The following is a 20,729-nucleotide window of genomic DNA, read 5'->3' as shown; positions in this document are numbered from 1 at the left end:
GTTCTTTTTCTGTTCATCCTGTAGCAGCAGATCTGCCCTCTAGTGATGATTGCACTTTATTTATTTATTTACTTTACTCCTGCCAACATGCTGGAGCCAACACTGCTAAGAAAACACGGAAAGGGTTGTTGTTGTTTTACAAGGGTTGAAACTACAATTCCTTTAATAAATTCCTTCTCACAATTATTTTTTAATGCCCATTGCCATTGTTCACAAGTTACATTTGCCCCACTTTAAATGTCACCAGAATAATACAATGTATTTCTCAAAATTTTGAGGCTGAGTAAGGTTCTTTAAAAAAGAGAGAGATAGATAGAGAGAACTGAAAAGTTGGGAGGGAACTGAATTATATGCAATACTATACTTACTTTTCCTTCCAACCCTAACTCAGGGCTAGACCAAGACATAGAATCAGGATTATCTAGTCTAACCCCCTGCAATGTAAGAATATGCAGCTGTCCCTTATGGGGATCAAACCTGCAATCTTGGCATTATGCCTCTTCTTCAATTTCTAAATCCCAATTTGATTCCGACCAAATGTTTTTACAGAGATATCCCTGATCACAAGGCAGACAATACCCATGACCCCAGGACTGGCTCTGCTTAACCTGTACAGGACACACCATGAATTAGAAACAAAGAACTTGGAACCAATTTGTTAACCGCAGCAAGGATGCCCATTGCCAGGACCAGTGGAATAGGGTAATCTGGCAGGTAGCATTATTGGGAAAATTGACATGGAAATTGAAGATAGCAAGAGGCTGGGGGAAATATAATAATTTTTAAGCAGTCTGGGGTGACTTTATAGATTATACAAAGAATAAGGCATATAGCAGAATGATGCCTATGGCCTACAGCAGTTTGGCTTGCAAGAAGCACATATTTTAATTATTATTATTTCTTCTCCCCTCCTGCTTTTGTATAAACCCTGCAGACCACCGATGCTGATACAATAACTTTTTAGCTATGGACAACCATTCAAGTGATGGTGGTTAATATGTATTAATTTGTGTTTGTTATGCACTTTGACAAAGTGCTGTAGGGTATTAATAGATGATTCTCTGACTGTATGCAGTTGGTTTATCTTTGTTTAAAATGTTGTTGTTGTTTTTTTAAAAGAGAGAAAAAGTGAGAACTTTCACCTGTTCCAACAGGTTCAGTTTTGCCTCTGACCACAAAGACTGTTTAGCTATGGTGGCTAACTTGAGAAGAATCTCTTTAAAAGATATTCTACATCATGTGGCCTGAATTCCATAAATTAAGGCACATAATCGCAAATCCCCTGTCAGTCTTAAAATTAATGCCAATCAACTTTACTGGTTCCCTTCCAGTTAATCTCATGGGTACAGAAAGTTTCACAGTTGCGAGTGCTGTACCCAACAGTTAAAAAGATACAACTTGTCAAGCTCCTGGATGCAAACATAATTCTGTAATTCCACTGATTTCAGTGGGAGTTGCGCGCACCTCGTAACTCTCTCTAACCCAATATTACAGCCCGATCGCGTGCACGGTTAAGCGACCCTTCAACGCCACCGATTTCCAAATTCTGCATAGGAACGGACTCGACTGTTCCATTTTCAGTCCATCGGAAAATAAGCCTGTGGACTCAAAATAAATTCCTGCGTAGGAATTTCACCGCCTCCGCCGCAACTATCTTTCTTCAGCAACATCAAGTCTCCTTCCGCCTCACTCGGCCTCACTCCTGCAGGTGGTTAGACAGTGCGATTCCGAATCCTTCCGCCGACGCGACTACCACCCTGCTTCTTCCCATCATGCTTTGCAACTGCGTAGAGACGCGGGACTGGAGCGGGGCATTCAGTCGTCGTCCCCCGCTAACTTTGGCCGAATACTTACGTCTCACCCGCCCCCCTTCTCCGCACAAACAGCGTCTTTTTTCCGCAGAGAGAACAGAAAAGCAGACCGAACCAAGCAAGGAGGGGGGGGGGAGACAGTAGTGCCGTGCGAGGGAAGTAGTCCCGGCGCCAGGCAAAGCGCTCCTGCTGCAGGGGCAGTTGCTTGCTCGCTCTCTCTCTCTCTCTCTCTCTCGCTGGGCCGGTAAGTGTGAATAAGGCGGCGCGAGGGAGCGCGCGGCCGAGGGAGGGGGAGGAGCCGTGGGTGAGTGGCAGCGGTTGGCTCCGCGCTGCGGGCGGCTCTGCCTTCTCGCTAGGACGAGGCGGGAGGCAAGGAAGGGGCGAGGCGGCGGCTCCTCTCATTTCCCTGTCCGGCGCCATTTTGTAGCGCAGCGAAGCAGCAAATAAAGAGCGGGGCGGGAAGCGAACGTGGTGGTGCTGGTGCGGCGGCGGCGGTGTTGGCGGCGGCCTTCTCCAAGCAGGGGTGGTACTGGGCCCGCTTGATTAATGCGACGCGAGCCTCGGCGTGGAGGCATCCGCTGCAACCGGGAGACTACGACGACGCCTCGGGGCCGCCACGGGCGGGAGGTGAGTGGCGGCCTCTGTCCGCTTCCTCGCGCGCGGGCCGCATCCGCCCGCCGCAGTCCCCGCTACTACGGCTCTTGGAGAGACCCGAGGCTCGCCGGCCCTGAGCGGGAAGGGGCCTCCATCCTACGGGCGGGGCGGGGAGCGGCTTCCCGGACTAACGTAACTCGAAGCGGGGGGGGCGGCGGGTCAGAGTCGGCGCCTTATCCTGCGTTGTCGGCGCCTTATCCTGCGTTACGGGTATTTCCTCATGGCTGTCGTCACCCCCATCAAAAAAACTCCACGCATTCCCCCCCCCCCCCCGCGCGCGCGTTTTTCAGATAGCTTGTTTGCGACGGGCATCCTTTGCTCGCCTGTCTTGTTTACTATGGACTGGCCTTACTAAAGGCATCGTCCTTCGTAGACAGGAGCGTGGATACCCTGGGATTCAAAAATACTCGTTAGATGATTTCTTAATTACGAGTAGGCCTTTTATCCGTAAGACCTGAAAGGACTTGGCGACACGTATTATTTCTACGCCACTTGGATAGAGGGGGGATTGGAAGCCAGCCGTAGATGTAGATAGACAGGTAGATGCACACAGAGAGACATTCCCCACGCAGAATATGAAAGGTCCATTGGAGACCGCGCCACTGTAATAAATGGGACTTCGAAGTAAATAAAAGGATGGGATTGGATTGCACGTCACATGGATGGGTTATTTAGGCTCGATTTGGCTCGCTAGAAAGTAATGGGCTCTTCAGATTGCAGGCATCACTACGTACTGGTGCAAGAGAGAAAGCAGGTTTGAACTGCCACTGCTTAAAACAGCGATTTTATAAATAATTTAAAGTCAATAATTTGATTTTTTTTAAAAAAAACCTGTTAACTTTTCCAACCAAATGTAGGTTACACTTGCTTTCTATTCAAAAGTCTCTTTGAAAATATGGGTTTGGCAATATACCTTGCCAAATTGTAAGGCTAAGGTGCAAACTTGCTCAGTGGTATCAATTTATTGAGAGTTAGGTTGCTCTTTGGGGAAAAAACAAGTACAGTATATGCTATAACTTCTCAAATGTTACAGATGCATTTCCAACGTAGAATTTGTAGACTCACTACTGGAAATATTTCTGTTCAAGCCAATTTATATCCTTTGAGAACAAGAAACTTTTACGCAATGTGTCAGATTCTAAGGAGTCTACTGGGTGCCCCTGTCACAAGGTAATTTTCAGGTGCACCTTGCAATGTCTGGATTGATTGTCATAACCAAAAATTTGTTACCTGTCACAACTCGCCAAGAGTGAGGTTTTAATCTGAAGGCCAATAAATATGTGTTGCCCATAGGTAAACAGTTTCCTTATGCAAGTGTTACGGTATTTGATGTTCACTCATGTAAAAACCACCATGCAAAGTGATCTATTCACATTTAGAGGCACCATACTAATGACAGGCTATAGTTGCTCAGGTACAGTTCACTGGTATGTGAATGAGTTGACTCTGGAAGTAAATGCATTCATTTATACATAATAGGATGGGCACTTTCCTCATAACTGCCACCATATTTGTTTCAGCTTGGATTGCTCTGTTGCTTGGAGATGGGTGCTTAGCTTAGATCAGAAGTGGGTCAGGGATGAGAGAGTTTCTATTTTCTTAAATACTATGAAAACTGACAAGATTTTACATGTGTGGCTTGACAGAATCATAAAAGTTAAGGTGAAATACTTAAGTGTTTCAATTAAATACCTTTATATTTACATTTTGATGTTGAAACAGTTTAATTTGGTTATTTAACCAAATACAGTTAATAAAATGTATGCAAAGCAGCAGAAATAATAATACTCACATGTCCTTGCATTCATAAGGTTGTTTGGGTATGAATTTGGGGTTTGTTACTTTTGGAAGGGTATCTAGTATGTATCTGATCATGTTCCAAAGGTGGAGTATGTGCACTGAACACTGCATCTACAATGACTTAAGAGTGATTGATGCTTACTTGCAATGGAGGATCACAGGGTGGTGTACAACTTCACTAAAGCCATTGGCTAATATGAATTATAGGTATGACTTCTTTCTATAGCCATCTTGAACACAGATGTGATAATACAAAGTCTGAGTTCACAAATCCTGAAAGAACAATTTGTTCTTAAATTGATCAGTTTTACACAATGATAAGAAGCCATGAATAAAGACTGGTTTTGTGAGTTACCTATATAGAAGGGATAGAGAACATTGGGTGTGGCTGTGTAGAGATGAATGTGGCTCTCTAGGCCTCTATTTGGTCATCAGAGCTCGCCCTAGGCCACATTCTGCTTTGCACTCTCCTCAAGTGTTTTTGCCTGTCATGAATGTATTCTTGAAGTCTCATAATGCCTGTGGCTTACCTGAATAAAGAACAGAGGAAGTATGCGAGAGTGTGCAGATGCTAGCCCACTGTTCAAAGGCAAAATGTACATTTATTCCTCCTCACTTTTGCTTCAGGCCCTGACCACCACTGGCATGTAGCCCTCAGAAGATTGCCCAGAGATGTGGCCCCTTAAGACTTTAAAATAAATAGTGCGATGAGTCTAGTTTAAAACATACTGATTGCTTTTAGAAGTACCTGCTCTTTGCTAACGATTTAAGGAAAATATTTTATCCTATATGGATTATCAACATTTTAATCTGGTTGTTGCAAGACTCATTCATGATTGAATAATTTCCAAATAAAGTTGCAAAATATTGATTGATTTATAGTTCTATGCTGCTTTCTTTCAAATGAATCCCAAAGCAGCTTACAAACAATACATAAAAATAACATAATAGAACATTACAAATACAGAATAAATATTATAGAATACAGTACTTAACAAATCAATAAAACAGTTACAAATCATCAATAAAACAATTACTGGACCATCTATGAAACACTATTAACAAAACAACTAAAAAAATAAGCTAAACATCAATTAAGATAAGTTCAGACTTTAAATTCAGCACAACATAGTGGCTCCCTGACTGTCCCCGAGGTAGGGGTAGTGCCAGTTAATTGCAGGAATAAATTCAAAAGTGATGAACCAATATTTAGATAAAGCTTTTGTACCTACATATATCTGAATTCCCAAACCTTTGCATGCCTTTTCCTGGAAAGGTCTTGCCAGAAAAACTTTGGAACAAGGACACGATATAGCTGGAAACAGGGTGTCAGTGAAGATATGAGACAATAACTAATGACTAGATAATTGGTATCAATATTATTTGCAAAGACATAATAACATGCATTAGATATGGAAAGCTTTTAAATGTCAGAAAAAGTATTTGAATACAAAATAATAGTTTTGTTAATTGGACAAAACTCATAAACCCATCAGGGTCATAAGGTAGAGTACACATTTAAAAAAATTAAAAAGTCATGTATTTCAGTAGGATTTAATTCAGATCATTTTCTCAGACTTTGCAGCAGATACGTATAAGCAGATACCTAGTACTGCTGTAAAAATGTTAAAACCAGTAACTTGCATGTAAATCCTTTCTGTACTGTGAAATGAACTTTCTGCTAGCTATAGTTACACTCGACACACAGTAGGTTGGATCCATATTTTTGCTTTCATGGACAGAAAAAACCTAAGATCCAGCAGAGGCTCTTGCTGGAAAAAAATAGGAGGAGACAGTTTCGGCAGAGGGATTCCTGTAGCTGCCATCACCATCTCCCAAGGTGTTCTGGAGGACCCTCTGACCCAGGTTTTCAGGAGGGATTGGAGAAGTTGGCTCCCCACCTCCTCCAGTGGGAGAATCTCTTGGGTAGTGGTCTGCCCAGGGGTAGTCTAGAGCCCAATTCTTCGTAATTCTGGAAAGTACATAAGTTCAGTGGACTCACTTCAGTTGGAGTGCACCATTATTTTCAGGTGTCATAAAAATGCTGGCTATGGTAGTAAGAGGACCAAATAATGATAATGTTTGTTTCTCTTCTGCAGAATTCACAATGACTAATGAAGAACCACTTCCGAAGAAGGTAAGCTTGAAAGCTGTAGCATTTGTATTTATTTTTCAATATCACATGAGGAAATAGTTGAACTTGATTATTTTTGTTCTGTAGGTTCGCCTCAGTGATACAGACTTCAAGGTTCTACCTAGAGAGGAGTTGATCTTAAGGTAAAGTGATAGGCTACCTTCTACTTAAAAATCATGCATCTCTTAACTGTTTCATTTTGAATAACTTCCATCTTCATGGTAACAGGGAACTAAAAAGCAATTTTAAGTTTAATGAGGTAGAAAGGTTAACACTAAACCTTTTCCTACTGACTGTGGAGAAAAAGTACATTGTTTATCCAAAGGCAAGTAGTTGGAAATTCTGCACTTAGAATGCAAAAAGGAAAAATATACTTTCAGACGGTGTATAGAGAATTCCAGAGGAAAGAATGTAAGAGTATGAACAAGAGTCTGCACCTTGGCATTTTTGGGTTTGTAATAGGAATAAACTCTTCATGTCTTTCGTATATAAGACTAGAAACTTGTTTTAAAACTACAGAAATGAAGGATGGAAAGGTGCTTAGGGTGGTGTTAGATGTGAGATTGTCTATAACTCATTGTGTTTAGTTGGAAAGAACTTAAGATATTTAATGAATACCCTATTGTGTGTTTTAAGTGTGATCTTGTCTGTACTCCCACTTTGATGCAGCATGCCATAATTTAATCATTTAAGATTCAAAAATAATTTTCCTTCCTCATTAGGTGGAAGCAGTATGAAGCATATGTGCAAGCTCTGGAGGGCAAATATACAGACCTTAACTGTAAGTGGAAACTCAATTGCAAAATAGAAGTGATAATAAAAGAGTTGTCTTAAAAGGCAGCAGTTGGGTTTTCTGTACAGCTCAGAAAAAGTATCTGAACAGTCCTTTAAGTAAGCTTGGTCAGGCTGATCCACAAACCATTTAGAACTGTTGTTCCCTTCAAAGGTTCACATTTATTTATCTACTTAGAGTTCAGACATATTAATGGCATTACCAGTTCAGTCACTCAGGTTTAAATAACCTATATCTGATGTACAGTACATTGTTCAAATTGGTGTGTCATAGGCCATATTTTAAGTCATTGGTATACAGTGTTTACTAAGCTTAAACATGGTTTATGTTAAAACAAACAAACAAAGAAACAAAACCCAGATGTAAATAAAATATACACATAACTGGCAGCAGCTGGTGTAAGCTTCCTAATCTATCCTTCTATCCTGCCATTCCTTTTGTACAAAAGTATTCCAGGTAACCCATAGGAGAAGGTCAGAAAGTGGCTGGCTCAAATTAATGTTAAAGGTTTTTCGTGGTCTCTTCAGAAGTTGTTTGGTGTGTTAGAAGTGCCTCTCCTAAAGCTAAACGAATTAAGCAGATCTACCGGTATGAGTTGGACTGGTGTTGGGTTTCCCATTGGGTATCTTCGTTAAGCTAGCACTTATTTCTGCAGTAGTTTGGTTAACTGCAGTAACTATGGTTTTAGACCAGCCTTCCCCAGCTGGTGCTGTCCATATATTTTTGGCTACAACTGCTATCATTCCTGGTTATTGACTGCTGGTTGTGGTGGAGTAGTTTAAAATACATGGAGGGCACTAGGTTGGGGTATGCTGTTCTTGAAAAACATTACTATAGAATGAATATTATTTTGATAAAGTGTATCATGTTATCCTGTGTATAAGCATCTTCATTTGTGGGATTCATTAAGCCAATACAATGGGTTCTTGCTGTAAAGTCAGGTATGGGGAACCTGTGGCACTCCAGATATGCTTGTATGCTTCCCATCATAGGGTTGTTGGTCCTACTGCCTGAGGCTGAGGAGAACTGGGGTCCAACAAAATCTTGGAGAGCCACAGTTTCTCTGTCTGCTTAAGCCCATTATACAGATATAGATAAAATTACTTAAGAGGGTTTTTTAATATTTATTTTGCAATCAGATTTGTTTGATTTGTTAACATGAACCCATTCAGTCAGAAAACATCAGTGTAAAGTGGTATTAAAGTAAGTGTTGTTGAACTCCTCTGTATCCTTGGGATTTGAGTTCAGGTTATTTTAAGCTATTTGAATCTCAAAATTGTCCCTCTGGAAAGAGAAGCTTGCCTTTACATGTCCACCTTGGGATTAATACTGGGAACAACAATTAGGCACCAAAGGATAGTTGTACAGGTAACCATGCGATACCTCTAGAGTGACAAGCAAGCTTTTTTCTAAACATACCCAAGAGAGCGCTTTCTCAGGTATGAGTTTAATTAACATGAACCTGTTGACTGAACTCAAACAAAATGCAGTTTGTAGAAAAGTTCAGTTCTTTTCTCCCAATTGGGGTCTTGGGAAACACTGCAAGCCGTTATTATTGGTGTGTTTGTACTGGCAGCAGAAAGTTTTTATCAGTTTTAGGACAAAGCTAAATATCAGACTATACTTGTGTTACCCTCAATGTGCTGTCTCTGTCATCTGTAGATGTTAATAGATGCACAGCATGAATTTTGTTTGTGGGGCACTGCAATCACAGTAATGGTCTAATCCCCTTTAAGTGCCTCTAAGTCCTTTAAACATGGCAACTGCTTTTCAGCTTTCTAGTTGTTATGGAGGTTATGTAATCTTCTATGAACTTAATATCCTTGGTTAATAGTTAAAACATGCTATGTGGATGTCTCATGAATTTAACTCTACAAAAGCTTTTGCCACTGTGTGTGTGTGTGTTGTTTTTTAAGATGGCACAATATTTTGTTGTAGGAGTAGGCTAACTTGGGCTCCTAAAAAAAAGCTTGCTTCTCATGAGTAGTCCCTAGAAATAGAAATGAAACGAGGCATCCCGTGAAGTAGTTCCATTAGTGAAGGGACTTCTGGCTGTGCTTTGGAACTTACCCTCCCTTTTCTCTCCTCATACACCCCTTAAATCTGTTCTGGGGGTTCCAGCAGCCCTCAGAAGCAAATTTGAGGAGGGAGTGGGGGGGAAGAGGAGAGGGAGGGGGAGTTCCCTTATTATAGACTACTGGTCCTACCTGTTGTTGACAGCTGACAGGAAAAAGGAAGGTAGAAAAAGGGTAGGAATCTCCTAATTGATCTTTGCTATGTTTGTGCAGCTTTGCTTGCTGTAGAGGAGCTATTCCTTTCCCCGTTAAATTCTTGTATGTGGGTTTAGTCGATTCAACTAACAAATTTGATGGTCAAGTTGTTTTGCTTAGACAAAAATTTGGTTTAAGGTCTTTATAGTCTCCCACTAAAACTTTGCTGTTTGCTTTGCCATTTAACAATAGCTAATGATGTAACTGGATTGAGAGAGTCAGAAGAAAAGCTGAAGCAGCAACAGCAAGAATCTGCTCGAAGAGAAAATATCCTAGTGATGCGGCTGGCAACTAAGGAACAAGAGATGCAAGAGTGTACTGTAAGTGAAGCTTTTCAACTTGTTGCAGATGAAGGTGTCTTTGTTGATTTATTTTTAGCTTAGCATCCTGTATGTGGAATACTATTAACATCCTGTGGTGTTTGCTTCAACTATCCTGTTGCATGAGTGTTTTTTTCAGAGTCTTTTTGGTCAAAAGGCCACATTCCTGGCAGAATGAAAACTTTAATGAAGCATGATGCCTTCATCTTTTTAAGTGACTGAGAACTACCCTAGATCAGTAGCAGACCTAAGCAAAACATAGCTACTTTTAAAATAACAACAATAAAATGCTGTGCACATTTAATTCTACTGTGATGCATAGGTAGCTGAAACAACTTCTGTGTAGCCAGATTGTGATGGTGTATGGAGAAGATGACCCAGCTGTTCTGATTTGTATATGTCCTCTCTACTTTCAAAAGGAGTCCCAAAGATATTTCAGGAAGCAGGCCCAGTATTCACTATTGTCTTCTGTATCTACAAAAAGAAGAACATCAGCACTTTTCCTTGTGAATGACTTCCTTCAAGTCATTTGTAGTTTTATTTAATTCACTTAATAGATCATTTAGGTGTCTGTATACTGTAAATGTAGAAGAAGAGCTTGACTTCCCAGTTTGTGAATGGTACTGGCAGACAAGACTGGGATATTGGTTGGCTTAGGGAAGTATCACTGTGGTTAGGGAGGTATTTCTAGTTATACTGTATGCCTATTTATGCTGCAGAATCTCAGACTAATCAGTCCAAAGCTTGGGAGTTGATACATTTATGTTCATTACTTTTTGTGCAGTTTACTGCAGAAATATTTTCAGATCCGAGATTGGCTAGCAGTTGCTTTGGCTACCTTTTCTGCAAGCTGTATTTCATACTTTTTGCCAAGCTATGTGGTTAGCACTGATGTAGTTCCTTCAAAGCACCTTGGGATGGGGATTCTAGAAGAAGACAAAAGTTATTCTGATTTAGAACTTCCCAACTGATATCGCAGTACCAGTGTTCATTGAGTAATAAATATTGGCAGAAGAAAATGTGTTAAGTGGAAATCTCTCTAATGTAGTATTCATTTAAATAACAATGAATTTTGAGGGGATCTGTCCTGCAAGTTCATATTTCCTCTAAGATAGGTAAAAAAATGGTTTTAATAAAAGTATTAAAGCCACATATTTATTGGGCATTCGGATGTCTCTTTGAAGTTACCTGTCTTTTTACAGAAGTGCATGCAACTACTGCCAACATTAAAGAGAACTTGATGTAAGCCTACTAGTTACTACTAGTACAACTTAAAATTGAGTTGAGAACAACTTATAGCTCTGACTTTTGAGGAGCTTAAAGTGTAAAATTACAAATAAAAGGGATATGTAGATTCATTTATTTTATAAAATTTGTACGCTGCTTGATTGCGGTGGATGATCTGAAGGTGCTATGGGTTAAATTTTGGGAGAAGTTCCAGGAGGTTGATACAGTGATGATAAAAAAAATCGTAGGTACCCAGTATGCTGGTGGAACAAACACAAAATTGCCCTGTTCTTTGGACCCATTCTAAGCATTCAAATTCCGTGCATTCCTTTTAATTTTGGTGTTCAGTTGTATTCAAGAAAATGTTAAATTATGAGATCCTTAAAGATTGTATGGGGGTATCAGACTTAAATGGGTTAAGTTGGCTCATGAAAGCTTATAAATGCCAACGTAATCATTTCCCCCCCTTTTATGCAGACTCAGATCCAGTACCTCAAGCAAGTCCAGCAGCCAAGTGTTGCTCAACTGAGATCAACAATGGTGGACCCAGCCATCAACTTGTTTTTCCTAAAAATGAAAGCTGAACTGGAACAGACAAAAGACAAACTGGAACAAGCCCAAAATGAACTGAGTGCCTGGAAATTTACACCTGATAGGTAAACAAAACATACTCCCCAGTCAAGACTTCCCTGACAGAGAATGCTTTGGTGGGACAACCACGTACTCGTTTCCACACCAAGACTCAGACGTTTTGAGCCAAAAGCCACATTCTTATACTGTCCAGCTTGTAATGCTTAATGTAAAACTTACCAGATGAACCTTGTGTTTCAGCTTTCCCCCCCCTTTGCTTCAGAGGCCTGACAGCGTCGGACTATTCTGAAGAAGTGGCCACCTCAGAAAAAGTGCCCTTTCTAGAACATGTAGACATTTGCGAAGTGGTTCTGTTTGAAGAAAATAGAGGGAGAAGCAGAAGTCTAAAGTCTGTGGCACACTATGTCTACAGACAGTTTGGAGGAGAACCTAGAGATTTTAAATCATGAATTGATCATGTCAAATTCAAGTAAAACATAAAAATGGAATATGCTTCGCTCTTAACCCTAAACCTAGTGACTTAGAGACTGATTAAGTCAGTTTTGCCAATAAGACTGTGGACTTCCTCCTTGTTCACTGAACTGCTGGGTCAAAACTCAATGAGGTGAATTTTGTTTAAATCACATTTGGTAATCGGCTTTGAATAGCTGTGAGAACATGCACACAGTCAGTGTTGATTTCCCCCAGTATCTGGGTTCCATAGGACTTCAGTGAACCTTTCCGTGGCTTTGAATAACAAATTGTTCTGTGGATGGCTGGCAATATGTGAACTCCTAAATCTAGTACTGTACGTATAGTTGCAATTTAATTACATCTTCCTAACCTTGTTGAAGCAGTTGTGTACGTCCTGGATCTCAACTAGTATATCTAACCCCAAACTAGTTGTGATTCTTTTACTGCCCTTATCTATGCAGAAGTGCCATTCATAATTTTTATCCTGAGACACTGTGCAGGCTATACAAGGTGCTGCAGTAGTAGTAACTTTCAGAGTTTGTTTGGGGCATTTTGCATTCCACTGTATACCTAGTTTTTGTACTGCAGCCTTCTATAAAATGTGCCTTGAAATAGTTGTACTGCATAGTTCAGGGGACACTGCTGTTCGTACTACTGTATGGGAAGCTTTCATGTAGTATATAAAAATGTAGAACAGGCTGCTACTTGATTTTGTCCTGTTCTCTGGAAGAGAGATGGTGTTGAAGAAAATTGCATGCACCCCACTGGTTGGCATCAGTTCAGAAGAGTTGATACATGTCCCAAGTGATTTCCAGGAATGGGAGTCTGGGACAGTTTAGTGTGCATTCTTGAAGTCACAGTGGAAAGACTGCTGAATATAATTGAACCATAATAGTCAATATATAATAACGGAGGAAAAAACTTAAGGACTGTTTCATAGTAGGTAAAATATAAGAACAAATATTTTAATGTTCCACTTCCAGCATTCCCAATGCAGTATTGGTTGAGGTAAATAAAAGATACTTCCATGAAGTACTTTTTAGCTCTGCTTTAGATAATTATTGCAGCATATAAAATGTGGTAGTATATGAACCTTTGTCTATTATTGAGTCTACATCGAAAGAAAACCTTGAAGCAAAAACAAATTGCATCTTTCAAACATCTTGTGGTGGTGTTATGGAAAATCTTTTAAAGGTCTAGCATCGAAACAGAGGTAAGACCAACAGAGAAAAGAGCAAAAACTGTCTTAATATGTTGCAACTGACTTTGTAAAACTTGTTAAATGTATAATCAAAAATCATTTCTCATAGGTATGTTTTAATTGTGGGATGTCATACGGAATATTTGTGAACTTCAGTTTAATCAATTCGTGTTTGGATAGAGTATGGTGACTCCAAATGTTTTTGGGTTCTCAAGTATGAACTTACTTCGTTTTCAGTTCAAATAGACATCTGGAAAAACTAATTTTTGCATGATTTTTAGAAAAATGAGTATCTTAGACTTGAACAGGTCTTTGATATATACGTATTTCCACTTACTGTGAAATCACATCCCTTTAAATATTTAAGTTTTATTTGATATGCCTTACAATTGACTTTGCTACACCTTTTAAAGGTCTAAGGGGTGGGATCTTAATTTATCCCTTTCAAGAAATATTTTCATCATTTGTCTTCTACATGTTTTGCCAAAATTTCTTTTTGACTTGATACTTGAAAGTACTAGTTCACTCTTCTACATATAAATGTGGTTCTGAAGGGTCAAAGGAACAGTTCTTGTATCTGCACATCATTTTTGTGGATCATTGTCTTTGCAAATCTGTGCTCAAGAGCTGACTGTTTCAACAGTGTTTTAAGTACTGTATTGCATTGTCCTTGTTCATAGGATTCCAGATACAGTAGGGAAAATAATTGAATGCTATATTTTAACTGTCACAGATACCACACATAGTATCCAATAGTGATGCTAATTATGGGGGTGGCATCATTGAGGCTTGCTAATTAACAGGATAATGCTTTAAAATTATAACTTTATCAGAATATTTGAATTTGTTAAATAGGTAGTAGTTTTCACTGCAGCAGCATCCTGAAATTCTGTTAGCTTGTTACTATTGTTGCCATTCTCACCCATTTATAATATCTTTTTTTGACAGAAATAGTTTCTTGATTTTTATATGTGACAGTAGTTTGGTAAACATGAAAACATAAGCAACAACTTAAATTCCTGTGTAGGTTCTTAAAGAGATTATGTTGTGCTGGAGGTGGACATGAAGAATGCATCATGGATATTCTGAAATGGCTGAAATTCTGGAAGGCACAGGCCAAGATCCAAAGAACCATCCTTCAAAGAGTCTGAGGGTTTTGATATTTTTTCTTGAACCAAAGCCTCATATGCTACAAGGGATGATTTTGAAACTGAGAAGAGTTTCAGAATAATGAGTGCTTTTATTTTAAAGAATTTTTTTTAAAAAACCAGGACATGTTCAATCCCCTCTTGTATACTTAAAGCAGCTCTTTGGATCCTGGCCATCAGCATTGTGTGATAACCAAGGGTCACTTCATGCAAATTGTTTTCTGTATTGATCATTGTTTCCATGTAGAAAAAATAGGTATATGCCATAACATGTGATGCATACTGATAAGTATTTCAGCACATGCACACTTAGCGTGCATGATTAGCAGTGGGTTCCATGTATTCAGAACACATTCACATGTCACATTATGGTGTACAGTTTTCCTATGTGGAATAGGTTTACGTAGGAAAATGCCTTGTGTGAAGTACCCTTCTATGCCTTCTGAATTATAGCAGAGAACACTTGCAAACATTGAACTTTTATTTAGCCACGATTGCAGTATGAACAGGCAAAAAAGCTGAGAATTGGGTGGTGAAACAGGTACATATCTGCTTACAGTTTTTGGGTAGATGCACACAGGATTTGCAAGGAATACATATTAAGGAATACATATTAATGAAATGTTAACGTTAACTTTCTGGGATTATAGTAAATCCATACAGTATAGGTAAGCTTCAAGAATGTGTGTCCCAGCCAGAGAAAAATAGGTAATGTAAGTGAACATAGAGAACAACATATTTTCAAAGGATAATAAATTGTGCAGATACAGTCAAGTTCTAAATTTTGTTCTAATATTGTTCTTGCATCATATGTCACATTTTCATAGCTTACCTTGCTCATGAAACTTAACTGCAATTTTTAAGCTCCTTCCCCCAATATTTTGTTTCATACAAATTTTGAAGCTGAATTTGTTTCCGTTAGTGTTGGAATCTTCCTTGCATTACTAAGGCCTCTAATATCTCAGGTAGAAGTTTTTCCCCAGCCCTTCTATCAGAAGGAACTCTTCTGCATGCAAAACATCTTCATATCACTGAGCAATGTATCCTTTTGCTATATGCTATCACATCACGTTTGAAACTGCAGTGTTTCATGTAAAATAGAGCTGCATGTTTTAGTTAGACAAAACATGGAAATGCCTTTCAGTATATGTTGAGTGGTTTTCCTGAACTGAAACAAGATTGCAAGAATCCTGGACATGTAAACCAAAGTGTATATATAGCATATTACCTGTGCATTTTTGTGTGAACTCACACAGAAAGTAAGCAACTAGCTATCACAGTTCTATAAATTAGATCATGAGCATTAATCAGTTAAATGCTAAAATATATAAGACAGTGGCATGATCTAGCTGCTTCTGTTTGTGGAAAGTATATTGTAACTTATTTTGCTAGACATCCTACAGTGTGCTGCTTATTAGTAAGCCAAGAAACTTCTGCAATCACTTACACATAGTGGCCACAGCTCTGTGGACTTGTGGCTATGGTGCTGCTCTGGCAGAGTAGCCTACACACTATGATGACTTACCAGAAATGGTATGCATTGCTCAGCACAGGAGCAGCATACCTAGCACCAAACACTGATAGAGTATAAAAATAAGTTCCTTGATGAGCCCCTTCTGAATCACATCTCAGTCCTTTGGATTGGATCCAAGCCCATTTAAATGGGAAAGGTTGGGTATCATTAAGTCCCATTGATTAGCATGACATTCTGGATAAAACTTCCCCCTGCCCCCCCCCCCGGTTGGTACTCTGCAGTTGTGTCGTTTTTTTCCTAAGGTTTTGGATTCTTTTCTGCTCATTTGCATTCTTGGTATGACAAGCCTTTTGTAAAGTATTATGCAACATAATGTTAGAGTCATGCAATTTTGCATATAGTCATAATAGAGCCTCCAGTATATTGGCAAAATGAGATTTTTCATTGCTTGCAAGCCAGATCATTGACTATACTGGGTTCTAGCCAGTGCTAGTCCTGCTCAAAGTAGACCCATTGAAATTAATGGCCATGATTAACTTAAACCCATTAATTTCAATGGGTCTACTCTGATTAAGACTTAATTGGATGCAACCCATTATGTCCAACACTACTTTCCTTCTCCCACCTCCCCTTCCTTAGAGGCACAACTAAATTCATTTTCTTTTGAAAATTGCTTCATGCTGTAGTTGGAGTATAAGAACAGCAAAAGTCATTTGATCATTTAAAATGTTCAACTGTAGAACTTGCCTTTCAGTTTCTCGGAACAGGCCTGAAGATCAGCAGACGATGATGGATCAGCCTCTGGTATCTATAGGGAGACTTTGTACAATGACAACTGGCAGTAAGATACTGTAGCGTGACACATACAGGAATACCACTTCAGTAACTACTTTTAAAAAGGGAGATGAGAGAATATTGTCTTCATTTTGTGATAGATGGCTCTTTCCTTTACAGCCAAACAGGCAAAAAGTTAATGGCGAAGTGTCGAATGCTTATCCAGGAGAATCAAGAGCTTGGAAGGCAGCTGTCCCAAGGACGTATTGCACAACTTGAGGCAGAGTTGGCTTTACAGAAGAAATATAGTGAGGAGCTTAAAAGCAGTCAGGATGGTAAGGGTTTTTTTTATAAAGAAAATAGAAAAAATGCCTTTTATCTGTAGGCTTCACCAGTTAATGTTGTGATGTGGGTACTATGTTTCCACCGTGGAGCATGTTTAAACATTATGAATAAAGGGATAATTTCAAGCTCATTTAATCAAATTCCACGGAAGCACAAAAAATTAAACACAAAGCTAGTTTTTCATGAAGGTAAATGTAGTGTGACATGTGAAATAACAAATTGACTAGAATATGAAGGAATTCCACTAGGAAATAGTCATGTGTGACTACTTGCATATGTGTGTGTTTGATACTTTGCCCTCCAAGGGTTCTGTGGACTTTATTCTAAAACAGAAGCCTTCTTTGCTACATAGCAGAAAACTAATTTGAAATTGAGGAAAGTACAACAGCATTGTGTGATAAAACGTGGTGGTCTGCTTTTCATAGTAAAGCAACCCAAGCCCCTTTGGGTGGCAGACAGGCATATGGGTACCTAAAGTAGTTATCAGGATCACGGAGTTTGCTTTGTAAATTTTGCTTTAGCTCAGTTCTGACTTTTTAGTGTATTTGACAACACACTTCCAGAAGAAGTTCATACAAAGTTAAAATTAGTACAACAGTATCTCATTTATTGATATTAATTTTACCTTCAGTTGTAGATAGATGTCTTGAGTTAGAGACATGGGGGTGCTTTGGTATAATGCTAGCACTTTGTATTGCTTCTAGCGGAAACTGTGTAGCTGTAGGGATTACATGGATTTAACCCTTCATTGGATATTGTTTTGGGGGCAAGTTATCATTATTTGTGACCTAAGCATTGTAGGACTGTAGGGAATAGAGAAATAAAATTGCCCTTGATTGGGTATTGAAATTTTCTAATAGCAGAAAATGCCTTAAAAAAACAACTGATTGTATGTATGTGGAATGAAGTTGTTATTGCTAATGTTTGCCTGTGTTGGCATACTTGGTACTACATGTTAGTATCATTCATTATAATTCAGGCTGGTGATGAACTGCAAACTTCTGAAGAGAATGTTGCTATTTCATTGATTCATATTGCCAAATATGTATGAACACTGAAGTTTTTAAATGTATAGTTAGTGATTATATGCTACATAGGTTTTTATGAGGGATCATGGTACAGAAATATATTACTAGTGCAAAAACAACATTCTTTGCCATGGAACCCCAGTTTTCCCCACTTCCAAAGATGGCATAGATCATGCAAATTAATATGTGTAAATGTGGTTATGTAAATATTTTAAGGTAAAATGCCCAGAAGTGATAAGGAAGATGTTAACCATGCAGGTCGGGACTGCATCCCTTAACCTTGGAGCTTTTGCAGATATCTTAACAAATCAATAGTGGTAACAGTTTTTTTTCCTTGGAGAATCTTTTCTTTGGAGATTATGCATTTGGGCCCTGGTGCAAAATTCTATGCATTTGAATTAGCAGGAACTTGCTGCTTCGTTTATAATCATTTTGCTAGGCAGATTGAGATTAAAACAAACATTCTATGAAATGTCTTCTGCTCTGTATTTTTCTCTAGTTCTTTTTCTTTGTATATGCCCATGAGTGTGTGCTACCCATTGGGTTGTGCTGTCCTAGCATGGGATGTGGAAGTTATTTTTTTGGAGCTCTGTATTGTCTATGTATTAGGAAAAATATATACACAAAGCCATCAACATATGAATATGTTATTAACTAAGTTGAGGTGACTTGTGACAGTTTTAGGATACATAAATGAGCTATTTTAAGTGTATTTTAAGTGTATGCTCCAAATGTGTTTTTCTTCATGTAGAACTGAATGATTTCATCATCCAGCTTGATGAGGAAGTAGAAGGTATGCAGAGTACCATTCTAGTCCTACAGCAACAACTTAAGGAGACTCGCCAGCAGTTGGTTCAGTATCAGCAGCAGCAGCAGTCACAAACCTCAGCCCCAGGTAGCAGCCGGACTCCAACTTCAGAAACTGCAGACCAGGGAGAAGCCATGAGCAAAGACTGCAGTCGTATGGCAAATGGACCAAGCAATGGCAGCTCGTCTCATCAGAGGACAGCTGGGCCTGGTTTTTATAGAGAGGGCAGTGGAACAGAGGATGACTTTCCACCCTCACCAAGCAATGGTAATAAGCTTTCCAACCACTCTGAAGATAGAACTGGCAGAGGATCTGGTAGCTATATAAATCAACTCAGTACTGGGTACGAAAGTGTAGACTCTCCCACTGGTAGTGAGAATTCTCTAACTCACCATTCAAATGACACAGACTCCAATCACGATTCTCAAGAGGAGAAAACAGTCAGTGTGAAAGGTAACAGAACTGCGGGGTCTCGTCATGTTCAGAATGGTTTGGACTCAAATGTCAATGTACAGGGTTCAGTTTTGTAACCTTTTTTCTGCAACATTTTTATATAGTGTCGTTTAAATTGGGAGAAGAAACTGTCCAGAACTGTTCAGATTAGTGCATATATGTCACAATTCTGCCTTTGTGGGTTTTTTGCTTCGATACCTCTGCCACTTCTGAAATTTTAACAATTACATTGAATGTTGCTAAAAGGATGTTTGTGTAGGCTCAAGATATTTTTGAGTTAATGTGAAGTTGAAACGAATTTTATTTCCAGGTATAACACAATGATGTCTGTACAAATCTGTGTATATCTAGAACTTGTGCTGCGTAAGGGCATTCTTTACTCATACTGTTATAACACTCAAATTGTCATAATAGTTGTGAGGTAATGACTGCCAAGTTTGCCCAGTACAGTAGTTTTATAACTAAAATGAACTTGGTGAAGGAGTCCTGTAGTAGTCTGTGTTCCAGTTTTGCCACCATGCATCTGTGCGTTCTCTTTAGGTGACCGAATGTTTAAGAATTTTGTGTGCATAGTTACTCGGTTTAAGAACTGTTGTATCCTGTTAATGCATATTGCTCTGTGACTCCAATATTATCTTAACTGTACTGACCAAACCTAAATAAAGATTTTTAATAATGTAATTTAGTTAGTCCTTCTGTGTTTGTCTTGTGCAGACTTGTTGGGCTTTTCTTTACTTCAGTTTATATAGAACTCTTCATTGTAATATGCAGTCTTCATTGTAATAGGTAAAAGCATGTACTTGACAGTCATTTAAGCTTATGGTGCTCTTATCAGAATATGTGGCCCATTTCTCACAGTGGATGTACAGCTCTTGCCACTAAAACTCATGAAGTATTGACAAAACACATAGTTGCCTCAGGAATGTGCTTAAATGAAGTGACTGAAAATTCTCCATAGGACATCTACCGGTAAGCACACATTTTCTGTGGGAGAATTGGATTTCTGAATTGCTAGTTTAAACATCAACCATCCTCTTTAAGTGCAGTTAACTAGAATGGATATGTCAAACACTGTCATAGTACAATTTTTGCTATGCTTTGTGAAAATGATTGGGAGAGGTAGGATTTTGTTTCCAAGGTGCCTCACAACTACATGTCAAACTCCTTTATGCTTCAGTGTGACACAGTGCCAAAGGAAAAACTCTGAAACCCTAGTGCAATCTTCCATACATTGGCATACAATTGCAGTACATAGGGCTTTTCCAGACCTCGTTCATGATTTGTGTGTTGCAGAAGCATTTAACTTAAACCCTTCCTAAATCCACCTTCAGTGGATGACACTGGGCTCTGATATTATGAAAAAGAAAACACCCTATCCACTTAGTGCATACCATTAATTATCTTTATACATGTTAATTCCACCCACCCCATGGCCTTTTTACTAA

At 39.1% G+C, this 20,729-nt stretch overlaps 1 protein-coding gene across 2 annotated transcripts; it reads left to right on the top strand.

Moving 5' to 3' along the window:
• Positions 1–1,740: 1,740 nt before the first annotated feature.
• On the top strand, positions 1,741–19,965 carry WTAP (WT1 associated protein). Of its 2 annotated transcripts, none has more exons than XM_035108620.3 (8): positions 1,741–2,055; positions 6,365–6,402; positions 6,487–6,542; positions 7,122–7,180; positions 9,655–9,782; positions 11,487–11,665; positions 16,831–16,985; positions 18,775–19,965. In XM_035108620.3, exons 2-8 carry the CDS (start codon positions 6,373–6,375, stop codon positions 19,359–19,361), a joined length of 1,194 nt encoding a protein of 397 aa, XP_034964511.1. In that variant the 5' UTR covers positions 1,741–2,055; positions 6,365–6,372; the 3' UTR covers positions 19,362–19,965. The 2 variants fall into 2 exon arrangements, with proteins under 2 accessions (XP_034964511.1, XP_034964510.1); XM_035108619.3 differs by lacking the exon at positions 1,741–2,055 and adding an exon at positions 2,157–2,438.
• The last annotated feature ends 764 nt before the right edge of the window (positions 19,966–20,729 follow it).

Source organism: Zootoca vivipara, chromosome 3, assembly GCF_965207765.1.
Source record: "Zootoca vivipara chromosome 3, rZooViv2.hap1.1, whole genome shotgun sequence".
NCBI classification, from domain to species: domain Eukaryota; kingdom Metazoa; phylum Chordata; class Lepidosauria; order Squamata; family Lacertidae; genus Zootoca; species Zootoca vivipara.
This window is presented reverse-complemented; position numbering and strand designations above follow the sequence as displayed.